The sequence below is a fragment of the Centroberyx affinis genome, unplaced genomic scaffold (genome assembly GCF_046629955.1).
Source record: "Centroberyx affinis isolate AG114_WGS23_722 - 3 ecotype Tasmania unplaced genomic scaffold, CSIRO-AGI_Caff_v1 ptg000100l_1, whole genome shotgun sequence".
NCBI lineage: Eukaryota > Metazoa > Chordata > Actinopteri > Beryciformes > Berycidae > Centroberyx > Centroberyx affinis.
The window spans coordinates 217501-235704 of NW_027278802.1; the positions used below are offsets into that span (position 1 = coordinate 217501).

Below are 18204 nucleotides of genomic sequence, written 5' to 3' on the forward strand. Positions count from 1 at the left end.
AATAAAACATCATCAAAACAGTAAAACTGATGTGACTTTGGTATGCAAACAAATCTGTCAGTAGCATCCTGTCAGTCAAAATGCCACTGTGGAAGTCTTCTGCTTCTCGTTCTGTGTTCTGTGTTTCCCTCTCTTCTCCCTTACCCCTCTTATTTACTGTGAGGGCTGAGGCAAATGAAATGTAAGGTTATTTCATTTGTGATTCACTTTCTTTTCCTCAGACAATCTCCTACTTATCCTCTATTTATCTCTGAATTTCCTGGTCTCATTAAATCCTTCCTCGATTCCTGTTCTTCACCTACAATCTGCCATTTTCACACTGCATTATTCCTCTTCCGTCTCTTCCCCTATCACTCCCTCTTCCTCTTCCCCGACAGTTAAGAAACATAAAGATAATCTGATTGAGTCGAGTAAATCAAGGGATGGTTGACTGAAGCTGATGGATTCATTACTCAGGTTAAGTCATGACTGCATGGACGCTGACATCTGGTGACCTATAGGCCTACATTGCTGGCATAGGAGCAGCTCCCCCACGACCACACACACACACACACACACACACACACACACACACACACACACACACACACACACACATACACACACACACACAGACACAATCACAATCCAGCATGCATACACACAGTGATGTTATGTAATCTGTAATACCCCAGGTAGCAAGTATGCTGCATGAAGTCATAACAACTGTAATCGGGTGATGTTCTGTTTGGCGATCAACACACACACACACACACACACACACACACACACACACACACACACACACACACACACAGAGATGACCACTGCAGACACAACCAAAAGACATCAACTGGTAAGTGAGAGAGAGAATGAAAAAGAGAGAGAGAGACAGAGAGATAGACAGACAGGCAGATACAGATGCTGCTAAAGAAACATCAGCACAGGTAAGGACTGTACAGCTGTATGTGTGGATGAATTGAAGAATAGGTTTACAGATATAGAAGGAAAAGCAGAGGGAAACAGTGTTGTCTTTTCGCTGTCTCATGTATGTGTGCATCTCTTCTGAAATTAGACCTGTTGATTACACTGTTGATGTCTCTGACTCTCCTCTCCCCTGCAAAGTGTGCAGAGAGCGCACCTCTTGCTGCGGCCTCTCGTTACTGTATCATATTCTCATTTGCACTGTTTATACAGGTGGTCCGACTCTCAGAGCCACACAGCCAGGCAGAGCAGAATACTTTTGTTCTGGGCAAACAAATCTATTGTGTGTCTCGTCTCTGACACACAGCCGAGATGTTTAACGCACGTCAAAGTTTAACGGTCTTGACAGTTTTGATTACACATACTGCATGCATTAAACTTGTAATGCAGTGTGTGTGTGTGTGTGTGATTGCCAAACAGCCTAACCCTAACCCTGGGCCAGGTAAATCCTCTCCTGGCAGAGTGTCACTGGCTGCTCTGCTGGGTCAGACTCCAACAAGGCTCAGTCTTTAGGATAAAACTTAACCCATCATGTTTGTGGATGTTGTCAACAGATAAGACTTTGAACAAAAAAGAGAGTTTCCAACAAAAATGTATGTGTGAGCAAACATTATATAACATAAAGTCAAAACTAAAGACCATTTTTGGATATGGTTTCCATATTTCTGGGTGACTAAGCAAATTCCAACAAATGATTTTAAATTTATTAAAGAAGTGATTTTAGCATCACCTCAAGAAGACTGATATCAGTAATGACTGGATAGTTAATGCCTTCTCTCAGGTGCTCTTCCACACAATATTACTATCTCTTTGCATTTGCAAGACATTTCCATGACATTTCAAAAATCTTAATATAATCTGTATCTGTTTTTTCTGTCTTATTCTTTGACACCCTCATATAGAGACGCCATGTACCAAAAATCTGTATAATGTTTTATTGTTTTTCTGATATGGATGAATATATTCATCATATTACAGCTTATTGCCTGTACTTTATTTACGTGCACTTCCTGAATTTCCCCCAGGGGATCCATAAAGTGCAGGCTTATCTTATCTTTAACCCTGAAGTACAAAGTGATAAGCCAAAACATCAAATCAATCTCTCCCTCTCTGTCTTAACAGCTGACCGCTCCTCTCCTCTCCTTTCCTCTCCCCTCCTCTCTCTCTCTCTCAATGTCCTTACTTGTGTGTGTGTGTGTGTGTGTGTGTGTGTGAGTGTGTGCGCGCATGTGTGTGTGTGAGTGTGTGCACGCGTGTGTGTGTGCTGCAGAAGAGCAGTGAGCAGTGAGGATGCGGGCTTCAGGGCGGAGACCTCTGGTGGATTCACTGACACTGCAGCCTCTTTTGGACAAACACTCTGTACAGGTCACACACACACACACACACTGCCACACCAGATCAATCACACAGAAAAAATAACTTAGTATAAAGTATAATGTACGCTATCAGCTGTAATGAAATCCATTTCTTAAACTCTAAATGACTCTAAAATTGAATAGGTGGAGCTGCTGACAGAGAAGAAAGGACTGCCATTTCTCAAACATGTGCAATATCAGATCACAACTAAGGTCAGATAACACACACACACACACGATTCATTGACATTTACAGTACCTTATCACAACTAATCTTTTGTGTGTGTGTGTGTGTGCCTGTGTGTGTGTGTGTGTGTGTGTGTGTGTGTGTGTGTGTGTCAGCGTTTCAAGCTGCCGGTTCACAGACGCTACAGTGACTTTGACGTGTTCCATGAGCTTCTGCTGCAGAGATTCTCCTACAGGACAGTCCCACAGCTGCCGCCCAAGAGGATGCTGAAGGGGGGTAAGAACACTGCGGCTCCATGGCATTATTTACCTAAGCATTTATTTGTATATTCCATAATAAATATTATCAGATTTCAATGATGGTCTTCACATCAAATAAAAATTTTCATTTTGCATCAGAAAATTCGTAGTGTAGAAGCTTTTAAAGAGCATCTATGTTGTACACACATATGAAAAGGAGTAGATTAAGTAAATTAAGTGACAGTTATGGCCGATTTGACCCTTGTGATGTTATTTATAGTCAAACACAAGCCTCATACACACACACACACACACACACATCTAGACACACCGGTCACAACTAGACAGCTAGATTAACTGTAGTTTTGCCACTGTATAATATCTCACTATCAGGCTCCCTGTGTGTCTGCTGTGCTCCCTGTTCCAGTGCTAACCTCTCAGTCAGAGAGAGAGTTCATTGAGAGTCGAAGGCGAAGCTTGGAGAGGTTTACAGCGTTGGTGACACAGCACCCCTTCCTGGGACAAGACGAGATGGTCGATATCTTCCTCTGTGCCGGTTCAGAGGTTTGTCTGGTTATCTATCTATACACAGTGTTTCCACCGCCCCGTTTAGAGACGCTCAAATATCCAAGCTTGGCAACAATTTTGATTACAATGAATTTATTCCAGTGTATTAACCTGTGTATTAACCAATGGAAAGGCATTGTAAGCACACAATAATAGGTAAATACCCTCTGTAAATACCCCCCAGTGCATAATGTACTGCACTTGAAAGAATGCAGCAACACAATATGAGAACAAATTGAACAAATGTTATGTACCAAAAGAAGTACTTAAAAAAAACATAGAGTTCCAGCTGAGGCCAAGAATAACACAAACATTATAACCTTTCATATTAGGGTTGAGCCACAATGGGCCACAACATAAGACAATTCCAGTAAAGATAACATTGGGAAACATTGGTACATCACACAATAACACTTGTCTTGAGTGCTTGAACTCTCTTTTGTAAGTAGCCTCCTACTTTATCTTTTACAGTACTTCTCCATAGGTTTATACACTGTTTAATGGAATAAAGGGTTACCCAGTGTTACCCAGATTTACCTTTTATCTATTCTGTCTAAACACTGTCTGCCCCCTCTCTCTGCAGGATGTGCAGCAGAAGCTGAGGGAGTCGTTTAAAAAGCGGGGAGATGAATTCCTGACCAATCAGATTGCAGCCCAGGCCAAGGTCTCTGGCATAATCACCTTACATTTTAATTGGAGGCCTGATCTGTAATGGCAATACAAGACCTGCTGATAGAGCACTTCTACATGCTTCATTTACATAGTCAACACAGTCATTTACATAGTAATTTTATCACAATTTTCTTTCTTCAATTTTCTGGATACACACAGACTAAAAATTGTGATGAGTAGTCCCACGAGAAATTTCCAATAAGTTGATTCACAAAAAATTGGATTGATGCCTATTCAACAACACATACCACAACTACAACAAATTAAGACATACAGCATATGTATACACATACTGAATTTTATGCTGCCCTGTTTATGTGTAGTTGTTCCTATACAGCAATGAGTGCTAGTCTTTCATTAATCTATTCTTCTTCTTCTTTCAGGAATATTTACCTAGTGACATTCAAATCCAGATCACCAGTAATCGGGAGTTCATTGGTAACAACAACATGTTCTTCTAACCATAATCGACTGTATAAATTGACTTAGTTCTGTTCACTTAAAATTATTATAAAAAATATTCAGATTTCTAAATTGCAAAATTCAAGGCCTAAAGCCTTAAAAAGCCTAGGGGCTTTTAACAGCTGCAGTAGCGCTACGAAAGTAATTTGTAGTTGTTAATGTTTGTGATTGATGTAGAAATGCATGCTTCATGTTTATATAGTCAATGATCAATTGTTTGTATCTGGTTGTGCTGTCTATGTGGATAATATGCATGATCAATTGGTATAAGGATTACAATATAGTCTACAGTAGCAGAGCGGCACACACTTGCATCATCAAAACAGTAACAATGATTGCATCAGCAGGAAACATCCTGTCCAGTTTCCAGCGCCTGAGGGACAGACTGGACAGAATGAATCAGAGATCTCATGACAACGCTGCTGATCTGGTCCTCTTCTCCAAGGAACTGAGGTGTTCAGCAAGAGAGGGAGGGAGGATGGGGTGCAGGGGCGGAGCAATGGATGGATGAAGAGAGAGAAGGGAATGATGGATGGATGGATGGATGGATGAAGAGAGAGAAGGGAATGATGGATGGATGGATGGATGAATGGATGGATGGATGGATGGATGGATGAAGAGAGAGAAGGGAATGATGGGTGGATGAATGAGAAGAGAATGGATAACAGAGACAGAGACAGATCGATGGACTGAGTGACACACAGAAAGCAGGCTGTCTCACGTCTTTTCTCCTTCCAGTGTCCTGGGATGTGACCCGTCTCCTGTCCCGCAGGTGGAGGGTGTCGGGGGCGGGTGGAGGACACAGAGACAGCGTCTCAGAGGGCTGTCCCAGGACGTCATGACACTGGCCAACAGAGCAGCACAGCAGGTGACAGACGCACGATAACACCACAGTGTCTGTTGGAATACAAACCTGCCATGCTACTGTACGACAGCAATATGAGCTGTCCCCTGTGTGTGTGTGTGTGTGTGTGTGTGTGTGTGTGTGTCTGTTTTTGAGGAGCAGGGGGGCAGAGAGGAAGAAGATGTGTTGGAGAAACTGAACTTATTTATGGACCTACTGCACTCATACAAGGTAACAAGGCAATGCACCGAACATGTGTGTATTCTGGGCATATATGGGTGAATGATTAGCTGTGTGACGCCATTTGAGTTCATGAGAACTTAATGACCTTGCAAGATGGAAGTATCATACCAGGCAAGTGACTGTTGAAGTTTGCTTTGTTTATTTACTCAGTAGAAGCACATGTGGGACCGGCAGGCCCCACATGTGAGATAAGGTTTCCAAAGATACCAAATACGTTAAACAAAATTACAGGGACATGTGCATAAAATGGTGCACAAATTGATTTACTCCATTTGATGTAATGGTGCAGCCATAAAACAATGTTGCCTTGGGTTTGAATATGTCACTCAATATAAGTGTACTATAACTACAGGAGCTGTGTGATCGGCATGAGCGCAGCATGTTGGTGGACCATCAGAAAGCCCTGCTGCAGAAACCTGCCGCCACCCGCCGGCAGGCGGGCAGTACTGCAGCACCCACACAGACACCGGCCAAAGAGCAGCACAGTGCCCAGCAGCTAGAGTCACGCCTCACACAGGTAGACACACACAGAAAGAGAGAGAGAGAGAGAGAGAGAGCAAGAGAGAGAGAGAGAAAGATTGTGCATTTAACTACCCCCTCTCTCTCTGTAGCAGGAGAATGCCATCGTCACCATGGAGCTGAGGAACTACTTCTCTCTGTTGTGTCTCCACCAGGAGACTCAGCTGATCCTCAGTCAGCTTCCTCTGACAACACAGATATTGGCCTGCTTCATACAGGCCCAGGCCCAGGGACACACTGAGGTACACACACACACACACACACACACACACATACATATTATACTATGAGCTACCCTAGAATACATACCGCTGGACCTTGTATTGCTTCAATCTGACACTGCTGTTGTTCTGTGTATGTCCAGATGGGGGCGATGTGGTCTGAGTTGGGTGCTGCTCTGGCCGGTTTCCAAGAGCATCCCAGCAGCCCAGGGCCAGGCGGTGTTCTCTCTCCTCCCTCCACCCCCAGACTCCCCTCTAACAGCCACATTCCCAGCCCCAGCCCAAGTCCAAGGCCCAGTCCCAGTCTTCAGGTCCTGTCCACCTCCAGACTCTCCTTACAGATACCCAGTCCCAGTTCCAGTTCCATTCCCAGTCCTCAGGTCTTCTCCACCCACAGACTCCCCTCTAACAGCCCCGGTCCAAGTCCCAGTCCCAGTTTTCAAGCCCTTGTCACCACCAGACTCCCCTTACAGAGGCCTAGCCCAAGCCCCACTCCCAGTCCCATTCCCAGTCCCGGACCCAGCCCCCAAGTCCCACAATTCCCCAGACCCCCCTCCTCCCCCGGCCTGCAGCCCGTCTCTCCCAGGCTCCCCACTGGCCCCACTGATGACGCCACCACAGCCTCTGACACTTCCTTCCCCTGAGCCACACATGATCAGTCTGAACTGTGGATGTAGTACAATGTAAAGTCAGTTATAACATTATTTTGAGTTATAAGACAGTAGTAGCCAAAACACACAACAAGGAGTTATTTTGTGTTGCATAGATCCTTCTTACCAGTATTGTCAACTGGTGAAATAAAATACCTGAATAGAACTTTGGTGTGCATTTGAAAAACAGTCATTATAAAATTATATAGTTATATGAAGTTATTCATTGTTATTTGTCATTTCCACAGTCACTGTTGTTATTTCTCAAATGGATTTGTGAATGTACGATTGACAAACATACAGTACAATAAAAAAAATGAAGAGAAACAATAAACTTTTACAGCACTTTTGTACTTCTCATGCCCTCTTCATCCCCCATCACCAGCACCACCTATCCTCTCCCTTCAGCAGCACCATGTACAAAATGTTTTGGATCACAGAGCTGTTAATTCTGTTCTTCTCCAACCTCTCATATTTGGCCCATGAGCTGATCCGCAGACACAAATATAAATATCTACAAATAGCTTCACATTTCTATCAGTGTATTCGTAGCCTTTAAAGATGTGATTATCAACTCAGCAAGCCATGTGCTACCATTCGATCAACTAAACAGTTACTGTTACTGTTACTTAAAGGGCCATGGCTTTGCAGTAACAAATTTTACATGCAAATCTATGCAAATAAGCTTTGCTGTAAACTTCTGGTGAATTTTCCAGTTTTCCCACATTTGCTGTAGATTTTCCACCACTGGAAAACAAATGTTTGACAACATTGTGTACCAAAATGTTAAGCTTGCTGATGCTACACTATGGCAGCCCTTATTCTTTACTCAGCACTTTGGACAGAACAGCCTGCTGGCTCTGTGGTGTGATATTTTAATACACAGTGCCATAACATAATCAGATTCAGGCAAACAAAATGGCTCAAAGGCTTAGCTGGGGGAACTGGTTTCTAGTGGGGCTTTTTATTACCCTGCTTATGGTAGGTGTGAGGAAAAGGTAAGCACACACACTCTTGACACACTCCCCAGTATAAATAAAGGTGGATGTGCTGAGAGTCACGGCAGAGCCCAGGGGGACAAGGACGGAAGAGGCAGGATGGGCTGATCAGGGGCTGGAAATGGGTGGAATCACAAGGAAGGGAATAAAGTCAGGAAACAACTGAACCTGACAATACAAATCCACACTTTTATTTTTTTGTTTTGGACATCTGATTTCTATTTGGATTCTGAAACGCCCACACAACATGTTTCTTTACCTGCACTGGCCCAGATAATTCCACTCAACATTTTCCTCCCCAGCACAGTTCAGCTTTTAGCTTGCTGAGCGGGCAGACCTACTTCAGTACTTCAGCTCAGATACATTTTCAGTGCTGCACGCTAAATGCTATCTGGTCGTCTGGTTAGTGTGTTTCTATATAACACCACGCATTCTATAATAACCATAAGAGTGTGGTGGTGGTTTTTTTGGGGGGGGGGTCTGTGAGGGAGAGAGAACGTTTTAACAGACATGACCTCTCACCCTACAGCACACATACGTTACCATGACAAGGTGTCGCCAGGGGAGAGACAGTGAGAGAGAGAGAGAGAGCGAGAGAGAGAGAAAGCGAGAGAGAGCGAAAGAGAGAAAGAGAGAGAAAGAGGCCCTACTGAGCCAAATTTCCAAATTTGAATTGAACTGACCTAATTTTTAAACTAGATAGATAGATAGATGGATAGATAGATAGATAGATAGATAGATAGATAGATAGATAGATAGATAGATAGATAGATAGATAGATCAATCGATCGATTGATAGATAGATTGATCAATAGAGGAACATGTTCCCATAACAACACCTTCCCTGAGTCATGCTGTCATGTGCCTCTTCATAGCTCCCCATTGGTCTCCTGTCTGATTAACTTTTTCTCAATTTTCTCTTTAGCCCCCCACCCCCAAAACACACACACACACACATACACACACACACACACACACACACACACACACATCCCTGGAGACAAACACTGGTCTGTCAGTTGGTGAATGGCTCTAACCATGTGGAATTGAGGGTGAGCAAAACCCAATTAGAGGGAGAGAGACAGAGCAAGAGACCAACAGTGGGTGGAGAGAAAGAGAGAGAGGGAGAGAAATATGAATGTAAATGAGATTAGATAATATAGATTAGTGATAATAATCTGTTGCCTTTAGTGGATTGGCGAGTGGTGGCTCATTTGCATGCAGGTGTGTGTGTGTGTGTGTTTGTGGAGGTAATGAGTGGGGCAGTGGGATGGGGTGATTTGACAAAATTGCAGTGTTCTCTCTTCTCTTCTGCCTAAATCTGGGGCGTGTGCTCCCGTTATAAAACTCCAAGTACAACTGCAGCTCCAGCGAGGCGGTCTGGATTTGCAGTCAGGGACAGTCAGACCACAGCAGCTCTCTCCCTCTCTCTCTCTCTCTCTCCCTCTCTCTTTCTCTCTCTCTCTCACACACACACACACACACACACACACCCCTTCTCTTCTCTTCTCTCTCTGCCACACACACACACACACACACACATTCTCCCTCTCTCGCTCTGATTCTCTCTCTCTCTCTCTCTCTCTCTCTCTCTCACACACACACACACATTCTCTCACAGTCTCTCAGTCCCTCTGTCCGTCTGTCTGTCTCTCAGCATCTCTTTTCACACCGCAAACATGTCCGCTAGCGGCGCCGACGGGCCCGGTGATCTGCTGCAGATCCCGCTGGGTCTCATCAACAGCGGAGGGAAGTATCTGACGGCGGAGACTTTCGGTTTTAAGATCAACGCCTCGGCCAGCAGCCTGAAGAAGAAGCAGACCTGGACCCTGGAGCAAACCGGGGAGGACGGCAGCGCCGTGTTCCTCGTCTCCCACCTGGGCCGCTACCTAGCCACGGACAAAGACGGGAACGTTACCGCGGAGAGCGAGACGCGCGGCCGGGACTGTCGCTTCGTCATCACAGCGCACGAGGACGGGCGGTGGTCGCTGCAGTCCGAGCCGCACGGCCGGTACCTCGGCGGCAGCGAGGACCGGATCACTTGCTTTGCGCAGACAGCCTCGCCGGCGGAGAAATGGAGCGTGCACCTGGCCGTGCATCCGCAGGTCAATCTCTACAGTTTTGCGCGCAAACGCTTCGCCCACCTGAGCGCGCACGGGGAGCGGCAGGAGGTGTCCATAGACCGGGATGTCCCCTGGGGGGTCGACTCGTTCGTTACACTGGTCTACCGGGACCAGCGCTACCACCTTGAGACCTCTGACAACCGCTTCCTTCGGAACGACGGCAGTCTGTCCAATAAAACGGACAAAGACACCGGCTACATGCTGGAGTTCCGCTCCGGAAAAGTGGCTTTCCGTGACTGCAACGGGCGGTATCTTGCGCCCGTGGGTCCCACCGGCACGATGAAGTCTGGGAAGAGCACCCGCGCTGGCAAGGATGAACTGTTTGGGCTGGAGCGCAGCCACGCGCAGGTCGTGCTGACTGCAGGCAACGAGAGGAACGTCTCCACGAGGCAAGGTGAGGTCCGGGGAGGAGGGAGGGGGGGAGGGGGGCAACCGAGCTGGACAGTGCCAGACAAAAAAAAAAAAACAGGAAAATCACATTTCTGGCTGAAGGAACATTTCACCATACCGATGAAGTCACTGCATAATTGGGCTTACACTCAGACAGCTGTTGCATGAGTTTGGGGTGTGTGTGTGTGTGTGTGTGTGTGTGTGTGTGTGTGTGTGTCAGCAGATTAGAGCCTCCCCTTGCTTCTCATTTTCCTCCCTGCACCATGTGTTTTTCATTATCATGCTCCCTCTCTCTCTCTCTCTGTCTTTCTCTCTGTCTCTCTCTCTCTCTCCCTCCCTCCCTCCTTCAGCCCCTCTCTGTCTAGCTTAACATTTTTCTGCAGTAACACTATCCATGTTTTGTGGTTGGCTTAAAGAGGGGAGGGGGGTCAGCTTCAGTCTACAATTATTCACCGTTAGTCATCTCACTGATCTAGAGTAGAGAGGGGGAGGAGGAGGACGGAATTGTATGAAGAGGACAAAAGAGATAAAATGGAAGAGGGAGAGGCAGAGAAAAGATGAAGAGGGAGGTGTGAGTGAGACGGTCCTCCCCTTCCTGATGGAGGAAGTGTGGCTTGTATGCCATCGCCTATGTAACCTCTTTGTCGCCACTCAGTCTCACTGTGACTCTGTGCTTGCATGCATGTGTGAGTGAACATTAACAGTAGCCATGCAGTCGATATGCATTAATCCGTGTATAAAGAGTGTGTGGGGAGAGATAGAGAGAGATAGAGAGAGAGCGAGAGAGAGAGAGAGAGAGAGAGAGAGAGAGAGAGAGAGAGAGAGAGAGAGAGAGAGAGAGAGAGAGAGAGAGAGAGAGAGAGAGAGAGAGAGAGCATTCCAGGAGAGATGAATTGTGGAGGATGGGAGAAACTCTTTGTTTGCCTGAGGTCTGTAGGGTCATAGTGTTTCATCACCCACCCTCGACATGTGACTACAATGTTTTTTCAGTGAAGTTATGGCCATAATGGCAATATTGATACTGTAATGCAGGTAGAGGGCAAGGAGCCAGTGTCTAATTTATTATTCTTTCATGTTAACTCATCTGAAGACTCAGAAGTCTCAACAATAAACATCAAGTTTTGGTTTCAGTCCCTCAAAATCAAAGAGCAAAGTGCTAGACCTAGACCCACCGACTTTCATCATACAGGGAGAAATCCATCGTAGAAGAGGGAGAGGTACCAATTTCTTAATTGACCATAATGCATTGCAGCCACAAGGCATGTTGCGTTTTGAGTAACGGCCGTGACTCTCACTTTTTCCCGACTGGAAAAACTTGCTTTCTTGCTGTTACTATGCTATTGTTGTGTTATCACTATCACTATGTAATCTCTCCACTCTCCGCCCAACCACTCTCCATTCAGCTAGTTCATGCACATTCTCTGGGGGTTGTCAGGCATTCTGGGAAATGTAGGAAGTCTCTCCCTCTAACTGAAGTAGAAGCAGACGGTTGAGGGAAAGTGGGGACGCCAAAAAGTAAATTACACTCAAATTAAACAGCAGTGGGGCGAGGGGGGAGGGACACACACATGGGCTTCTTGAAGGAAAAAGAGAGGGGGCGGTAACATGTATGATGTTTCAAAATGTCCGCATCATCAAAACATCATCATTCATTCGTCATCAAAGTCATTTCAGCCGCTAGTTGGCGATACAAAGCTGTGATTGTCACACAAAATCCAGGAAACAAATATTATGCAATGCAATGTTAAGGATGTATGTGTTTCATTATAATATTGCCATGAACATTGCTGAACAGCTGAAAAAAGTGATTTCAGGGCGTCCTATCCCTTTAAGATTGTATCTGGGGTAGTTTGTGGGTCAGAGGAGAGTTTCAGGACAAGGAGGACAGTCTCTGGAGGCCAACGCCAACTGAGATGAGACTCTTGTGATTTGACTGCCCCACTTTTCTAGGCATAGACTTGTCAGCCAATCAGGACGAGGAGGGGGACCAGGAAGTCTTCCAGTTAGAGATGAGCCGCGAGGACAGGAAGTGTGCCTTCCGAACCGCCGCTGGAAAATACTGGACCCTTACACCGTCTGGAGGACTGCAGTGCACTGCCTCCACCAAGTAACCACACACACACACACACACACACATATGCTGCATCATGTCAGCTATCTATCACACACTAGCTTCCACATAGTCATGCCTCACAATCTGCTCATTGTGTTTGCCAATGTGCGTGTCACAGGTCTGCCAACAGTTACTTCGAACTGGAGTGGCGTGACGGGCGTGTGTGTGTGCGTGCAGCGAACGGCAAGTATGTGACTGCCAAGAAGAACGGACAGCTGGCTGCCACTGTGGAGAGTGCTGGTCAGTCATGTTTCCCTTCCTCTTCTCTAAACTGACCACACTGATGAACACCAAGCGATATCAGAGCTTTCTGCCCCGACCCTAACCAGTTGTTCTCTGTAGGGGAGGCGGAGCAGTTCCTGATGAAGCTGATCAACCGTCCAATCATTGTCCTTCGTGGGGAACACGGTTTCATTGGCTGCCGTAAGGCCGGATTGGCAACGCTGGACTCCAACCGAGCCTCCTATGATGTTTTCCAGCTCGAGTTCCACAATGGCGCTTACTGCCTCAAAGGTGGGCAGCGTTTTTGTGTACAGATGAAAGAGAGAGAGAGAGAGAGAGAGAGAGGCGGAGAGAGAGAGAGAGAGAGAGAGAGACAGCAGTGACTTTAAATTGGTGCTGCTCACCGCAGTCCTGTTCAGCTCTGCTGTGCTTTAGAGAAAGTCAATATCTAATAGGTCTCATGGGAGGAATAACAAGGCTATGTGGATCAACCTACTGTAAATCATCTCTTTTATCATTTTAACCAACACATGTGCTTAGGGCTGGGCAATAATTCAATATTATCATTTATCGTCTTTCAGTGGAATCATATTGTGATGATTTGATGATATTGTGATACACAGTTCTGTTCTCTAAATTAATGATCACAAGCAAATTGTATTTAAACACTCAAAATGACAAAAACAGGAGACAAAATGAAGTATGAAACATTTTAAGTTAAATTTCAGAGGTCTGTTTGACATCACACTTAACATTACCATGCAGTTCAATGCAATGAACATCAATTTGATTATTTGACATGTATCTTTGCACACGTGAGCTATTTTGTGATATATTGTATGTTGATATTGAAAAAAATAGATACAAAATAAGTTATTTCAACCATATGGTCCAGCCCTACATGTGCTGTGTGTAAGCCAGCCTTCATCAGGTGTGTGTTGTTTGTCCAGACTCCCAGGGGAAGTACTGGTGTGTCGGAGAGGACACGGCAGTGGTGTGCAGCAGCACCACACCTGTCCAGTTCCTGTTCGAGTTCTGCGACCTCAACAAGATGGCGATCCGCGCCCTGGGGGGGAAGTACCTTAAAGGAGACCATGCCGGGGGTTTGAAGGCCACCGCCGACTCCCTGGACAGCGCCACCCTCTGGGAATACTGAGAAAGCACAGTCGGACTTCACCACGATGTAACTCAATGCTATTGGTAGATAGGTCGCTGTTTGTTTTTGCATTGTGTGTGTATGTGTGTATGTGTGTACTTGTGTTTGGGTGGATGTGTGGGTATGCTTTTGTGTAAGGTGGAAATTGGAGCTGCTAAACTGGAAATCATGGCACCAAAGCTCTCTGGGTGGAAATTCTTTTTCTTGAGTTGGCATCTCCTCCTACCGGGCTTTAGACTGGAGATTTGGATTTACAATGACTTGCTGATGGAGGAATTCTAGTAATAATCTGGTTACACTATCTTTTTTTTTACTTCTAGTCCAATTGACACAAGTTGTGCCTGATAAATTTTGGGGATATTACTGGGTCGAGTCCGCATGAGTTGTGCCTATCTATGGTAACTACTGGTGTAAATGTCGAATTCTATTACTCACAACTTACAGTATCTAAGCTTCTCCTGTTAAATGTGGTGTGAATGGAACTACTCCAATATTACTCTGCTGGTTCTATAATGCTGCTTTCATCTCCTGCTCGCTCTCTCTCTCAGACTAAGTCATAAAACACAACAGATAAAGGGATCTTACTGATTTACATGTTTGTGCTGTAAATAATGCTTTCTTTGTCGCTGACCGCTTCACAAACATAGTTACCATGGAAACTTAAAGTGCAAAATTGTGCCGAGGCTCTTGAAATGAAATGGGATGGGGCTTGCAGACAGACAATCCCGACATGTTGTCTGTCTGCACTCTGCCGCCCACAGTCGCTTCCTCAGTCTGACAAGTGCAGACAGACCGAATGGGTTCTGTTTTAAAACTTTTTCCTCAGACACATGCCCTCTCCGCTCGACGCTCTCTGGTTCCTCAGATGAGTCTAATCTTTTCCGTTGTATTTTAGGAGGAAAGGAATGAAGGGAGAGGGCAAGTGAGAACAGCCTTGAAATTCACCCATTAGACTGACGGAGCATACTGAGTTAAGACCGGTCACCGATTCTGTTAAAAAGGAAGTAAGGAAAGGAAGGGAGGCGGTGGGTAGAGCCTCTGAACCTGTTTGTACACATGCACACACACACATACACGCACGCAAACGCTCACACACAAACACGTAAACATGCACTCATAGATACACAAACTCCTAATCAGTGTGTACAGAAAGTGACCCAAATTCTGCACAGTGATGTAGTGCCCAACTGAATGACGATGAAAAGCACACACCTGTAGTGATGAACTGCCTGCCTTAGATCGGGTGCTACTGTCGGCCTGTGAACACAATGATGGGGCGATCTCACTGGCTGTCATTGTGGCTGTGCCTTGCATAGAACATTTCTGTCTTTTCTTCATATTCCTCCATTTTAGCTGAACTGAGTAAAAATTTCAATAAACTTTTCTCTCTTGACAGCGAACCTTTGCCTTTGTCATTTCTCCTATTACAGCCCAGGGAGCAGCGCCTGAACTGTGCAGAATGTATAATCAGGCTGCCTAGTTTGTTTGAATGCCACAAATCTTTCTGCCACCTTGACATCACCTTGCTAACTCTTCCGATTGTGCTGATGCAAGCAGTTGAAGATAATAGCAAAAGTAAGCAACTGATTTTGCAAATAATTACTGCCATTTGATTTAATCTGAGTACCCAATGGGTGGGGTCTGCCACATCGGACAATACACTGAGTGCCAGAAAAGACTATTTGAATGCCGCTTCAGTGACTTGCCACTATTTGACACTGTGAATTGTTCTCATGTAGTACATGGCACCCATCTTGTGCTCCAGAGAAAATCCATTGTCAAGATTTTTGCAAATAGTATTGTGTGTGGGAGAGGAAGAGAGCGGCTGCATCATTTGCCTTTGAGATTTCAGTGAGCCAAAAGTGTACAAGAGAATAGAAGGGGCGGGTGGAGGAAGCTAACCTACTCTACTTTCTCCTCTCTGGAAAATCTTTGTCCTTCCACAGCAGCGATTTAGATCTCAGCCTCTTTATGTTTTAAAAAAAGAAATACTCTCAGTCATTGTAATGCCTTCTAAAATGTACATGTGTGCTCTGACACAGACACAGACTGGAAACCGGCTAGCAGTCATCATTCATTCTCCACAGCAGGATCTCTGCAGGTTGCCATGGTAACAGGTAATGGCAGGGATGGGGTTTGAGGAGGACGATCTTCAGAAACGTACCCTAACGGACAAGCAAGCAAGGAATGTGGTCGACCAATCTCATAAAAAATAAACTCAATAAACCGTGCAATACTCTAATCAAATAATGGCATAACTAAAGATAGGGCTTTAGCCTGGCGCTCACATAAAGTCACTGAAAGAAAGCTTTGTGAATCAAAGCCTCAAGATAAGGACAGACATGTGATAGTCCCTGAATGATCTGTAGCTTTTATCATGCTGATCACACACATACACACGCTCCCACTTACTTACAGTCAACACCAACAACCAGTAATGTCTGTGTGTGTGAAAAATGTTTTCCAGATGACGGGGTCTGCCAGAAGCAGAAGGAGTCGAAGAAGGAGAATAGACATGAGCAAGAGCAGGAAAGGAATGAGATGGAAAGAGAAAAGAGAAGAGTGAATGGGGAAGATATGCAGCAAAATATTTTTTGTGTCACTGACCCTGAGAAAGTGGGCTGGATTTTGTTTTTTTCTTCTGTGGTCTGTGTGCATGAGAGAGACGAGAGTCCTGTGTCAATGAACTTGATGACACTGACAGTGTTGGACCAGAAAGAAAGATAGAGATAGAGAGTGAGAAAGGAGGTGGAAAGAGGGAGAGAGAGAGAGACAGAGAGAGAGGGGTAGGGGGATGTAGAAGTGGGTGGGGTTTTGTAATCTGTCCATTGGTTTCGGCACTAAATAAAATGAGGTGGGGAGGTGCAAAGCAAAATATAAAATAAAAATAGAGAAAAGCAAAAAAGCTTCTGTATCAGTTTTGACCTTGGAGAAATTCAAGACAGAAACATAGACATATACAGTATGATGCTATGTAGGATATGAGTTAGGTAGTTTGTTAGTTTGTTGATTGGTTGGTTAGTTTCTTTGTTTATTGTGGGTTAGAGAATTGTCTTTTGTGGGGTGAATTGCATTATATGGAATTTCCTTATGTGGGATCAATGTCACTGTCTATTTTGAACTACTGAACAAAAATGAACTATCTTAACCCCATTACTAATTGGTGTAGTCTAAATGGATCTGCTGCTGCCATCTAGTGGAGAAACCACACATATGATTTAACAAAGTTCAATATCCACATTTAATAGTTTATTACCATGTTTATTATCATTCCTGACAATATTGTTAAGAAGTCACTTACAGAGGAACACACGTATGACAACTGGTGACTTTGTAAAAATGCACTGCTACAAATTTTACCGTAATGTACTTAAAAATGCCAGAGACAAATAGCAGAAACAGAGAAAAGGTGTACAGTACATTAAGGATGTCTGACAATGCCATCCAATGAAAGAACTACAAGAGGCTCAGGTTAGTTCTTTTTTTGGTAGGTTAGCTTGTTCTTGTTCTTTCAATTGTTCTTGTCTTCTTTGTTCCCATTTATTAAACAGGAAGTATTGACCTTCTTCAAGGGTAAAGATAAGACAAAGAGCAAACAAATTAACACTAACCAAACACATGCAAAACTATTAGTCCTGCACACACACACACACGCATAGACGCATGCATGCTCACACTTCATACACACACATGCACACACACTGACACATTATCACTATATATATTTGCCCAGTGATAACCAGTCAGTCAGACAGTGTGAGTCAGTGAGAGAGAGAGAGAGAGAGAGATAGTGAGTGAGATAGAGAGCGAGAGAGAGAGAGTTCAGTATCATGTACGAGTAATGAAACGTTTCCAGAGATAAAAAGAATTACAGTAAGAAACATATTAGTAGAGTTTCTAAGACCCCGTTTTCAATGTCTGTAAAATTGTCTTATGTAAATAGGTACTTCCTACTCACATTCTTGATAACCAACTGTGTTATCAATCTGTTGTGTTATTAATCAGTCTGTCCACTTTGTCACACCCCTACAGTAACTGCTTCTCAAGAACTCAGCCTGGCCACTAAAACATGAACAAAAGACCAAAATCCAAACTACATTATATTCAATTTGTCAATTTTTTTAAAACAGGAAGACCAATTTACAAACCAGGGGCTGTAGTGTGTATAGTCCTGTGTGTACATGTGTGTACGTGTGTGTACGTGTGTGTGTGGGGATGGGCGGGCGTGTGTTTATTGCATGGCTGATCTTCGTTGGAAGACCATCATGAAACGTTCCATG

General features: G+C 44.6%; 2 protein-coding genes across 2 annotated transcripts; both read left to right on the top strand.

Moving 5' to 3' along the window:
- Positions 1-464: 464 nt before the first annotated feature.
- Positions 465-6916, top strand: LOC139647411 (sorting nexin-8-like). Its single transcript, XM_071523304.1, has 13 exons — positions 465-489; positions 2249-2328; positions 2463-2531; positions 2661-2781; positions 3172-3308; positions 3895-3975; positions 4367-4421; positions 4793-4898; positions 5184-5313; positions 5452-5520; positions 5885-6049; positions 6144-6293; positions 6416-6916. The coding sequence occupies exons 1-13, from the start codon at positions 465-467 to the stop codon at positions 6914-6916; spliced, it is 1689 nt and encodes a 562-aa protein (XP_071379405.1).
- A 2558-nt stretch (positions 6917-9474) lies between these two features.
- On the top strand, positions 9475-15264 carry LOC139647243 (fascin-like). The gene is made up of 5 exons (XM_071523107.1): positions 9475-10437; positions 12384-12540; positions 12665-12786; positions 12889-13059; positions 13719-15264. Exons 1-5 carry the CDS (start codon positions 9600-9602, stop codon positions 13922-13924), a joined length of 1494 nt encoding a protein of 497 aa, XP_071379208.1. The 5' UTR covers positions 9475-9599; the 3' UTR covers positions 13925-15264.
- Positions 15265-18204: the final 2940 nt, after the last annotated feature.

What these genes read in the sequence shown, in the direction of transcription:
- LOC139647411 (XM_071523304.1), top strand. Translation starts at nt 465, where the DNA reads ATGACTGCATGGACGCTGACATCTG. An exon ending in TCCTCTGTGCCGGTTCAGAG is followed by an intron (nt 3,309 to 3,894) that starts GTTTGTCTGGTT and finishes CTCTCTCTGCAG; the next exon opens with GATGTGCAGCAGAAGCTGAG. An exon ending in ACCTACTGCACTCATACAAG is followed by an intron (nt 5,521 to 5,884) that starts GTAACAAGGCAA and finishes CTATAACTACAG; the next exon opens with GAGCTGTGTGATCGGCATGA.
- LOC139647243 (XM_071523107.1), top strand. Translation starts at nt 9,600, where the DNA reads ATGTCCGCTAGCGGCGCCGACGGGCCCGGTGATCTGCTGCAGATCCCG. An exon ending in GAACGTCTCCACGAGGCAAG is followed by an intron (nt 10,438 to 12,383) that starts GTGAGGTCCGGG and finishes CCACTTTTCTAG; the next exon opens with GCATAGACTTGTCAGCCAAT. An exon ending in TGGCGCTTACTGCCTCAAAG is followed by an intron (nt 13,060 to 13,718) that starts GTGGGCAGCGTT and finishes TTGTTTGTCCAG; the next exon opens with ACTCCCAGGGGAAGTACTGG.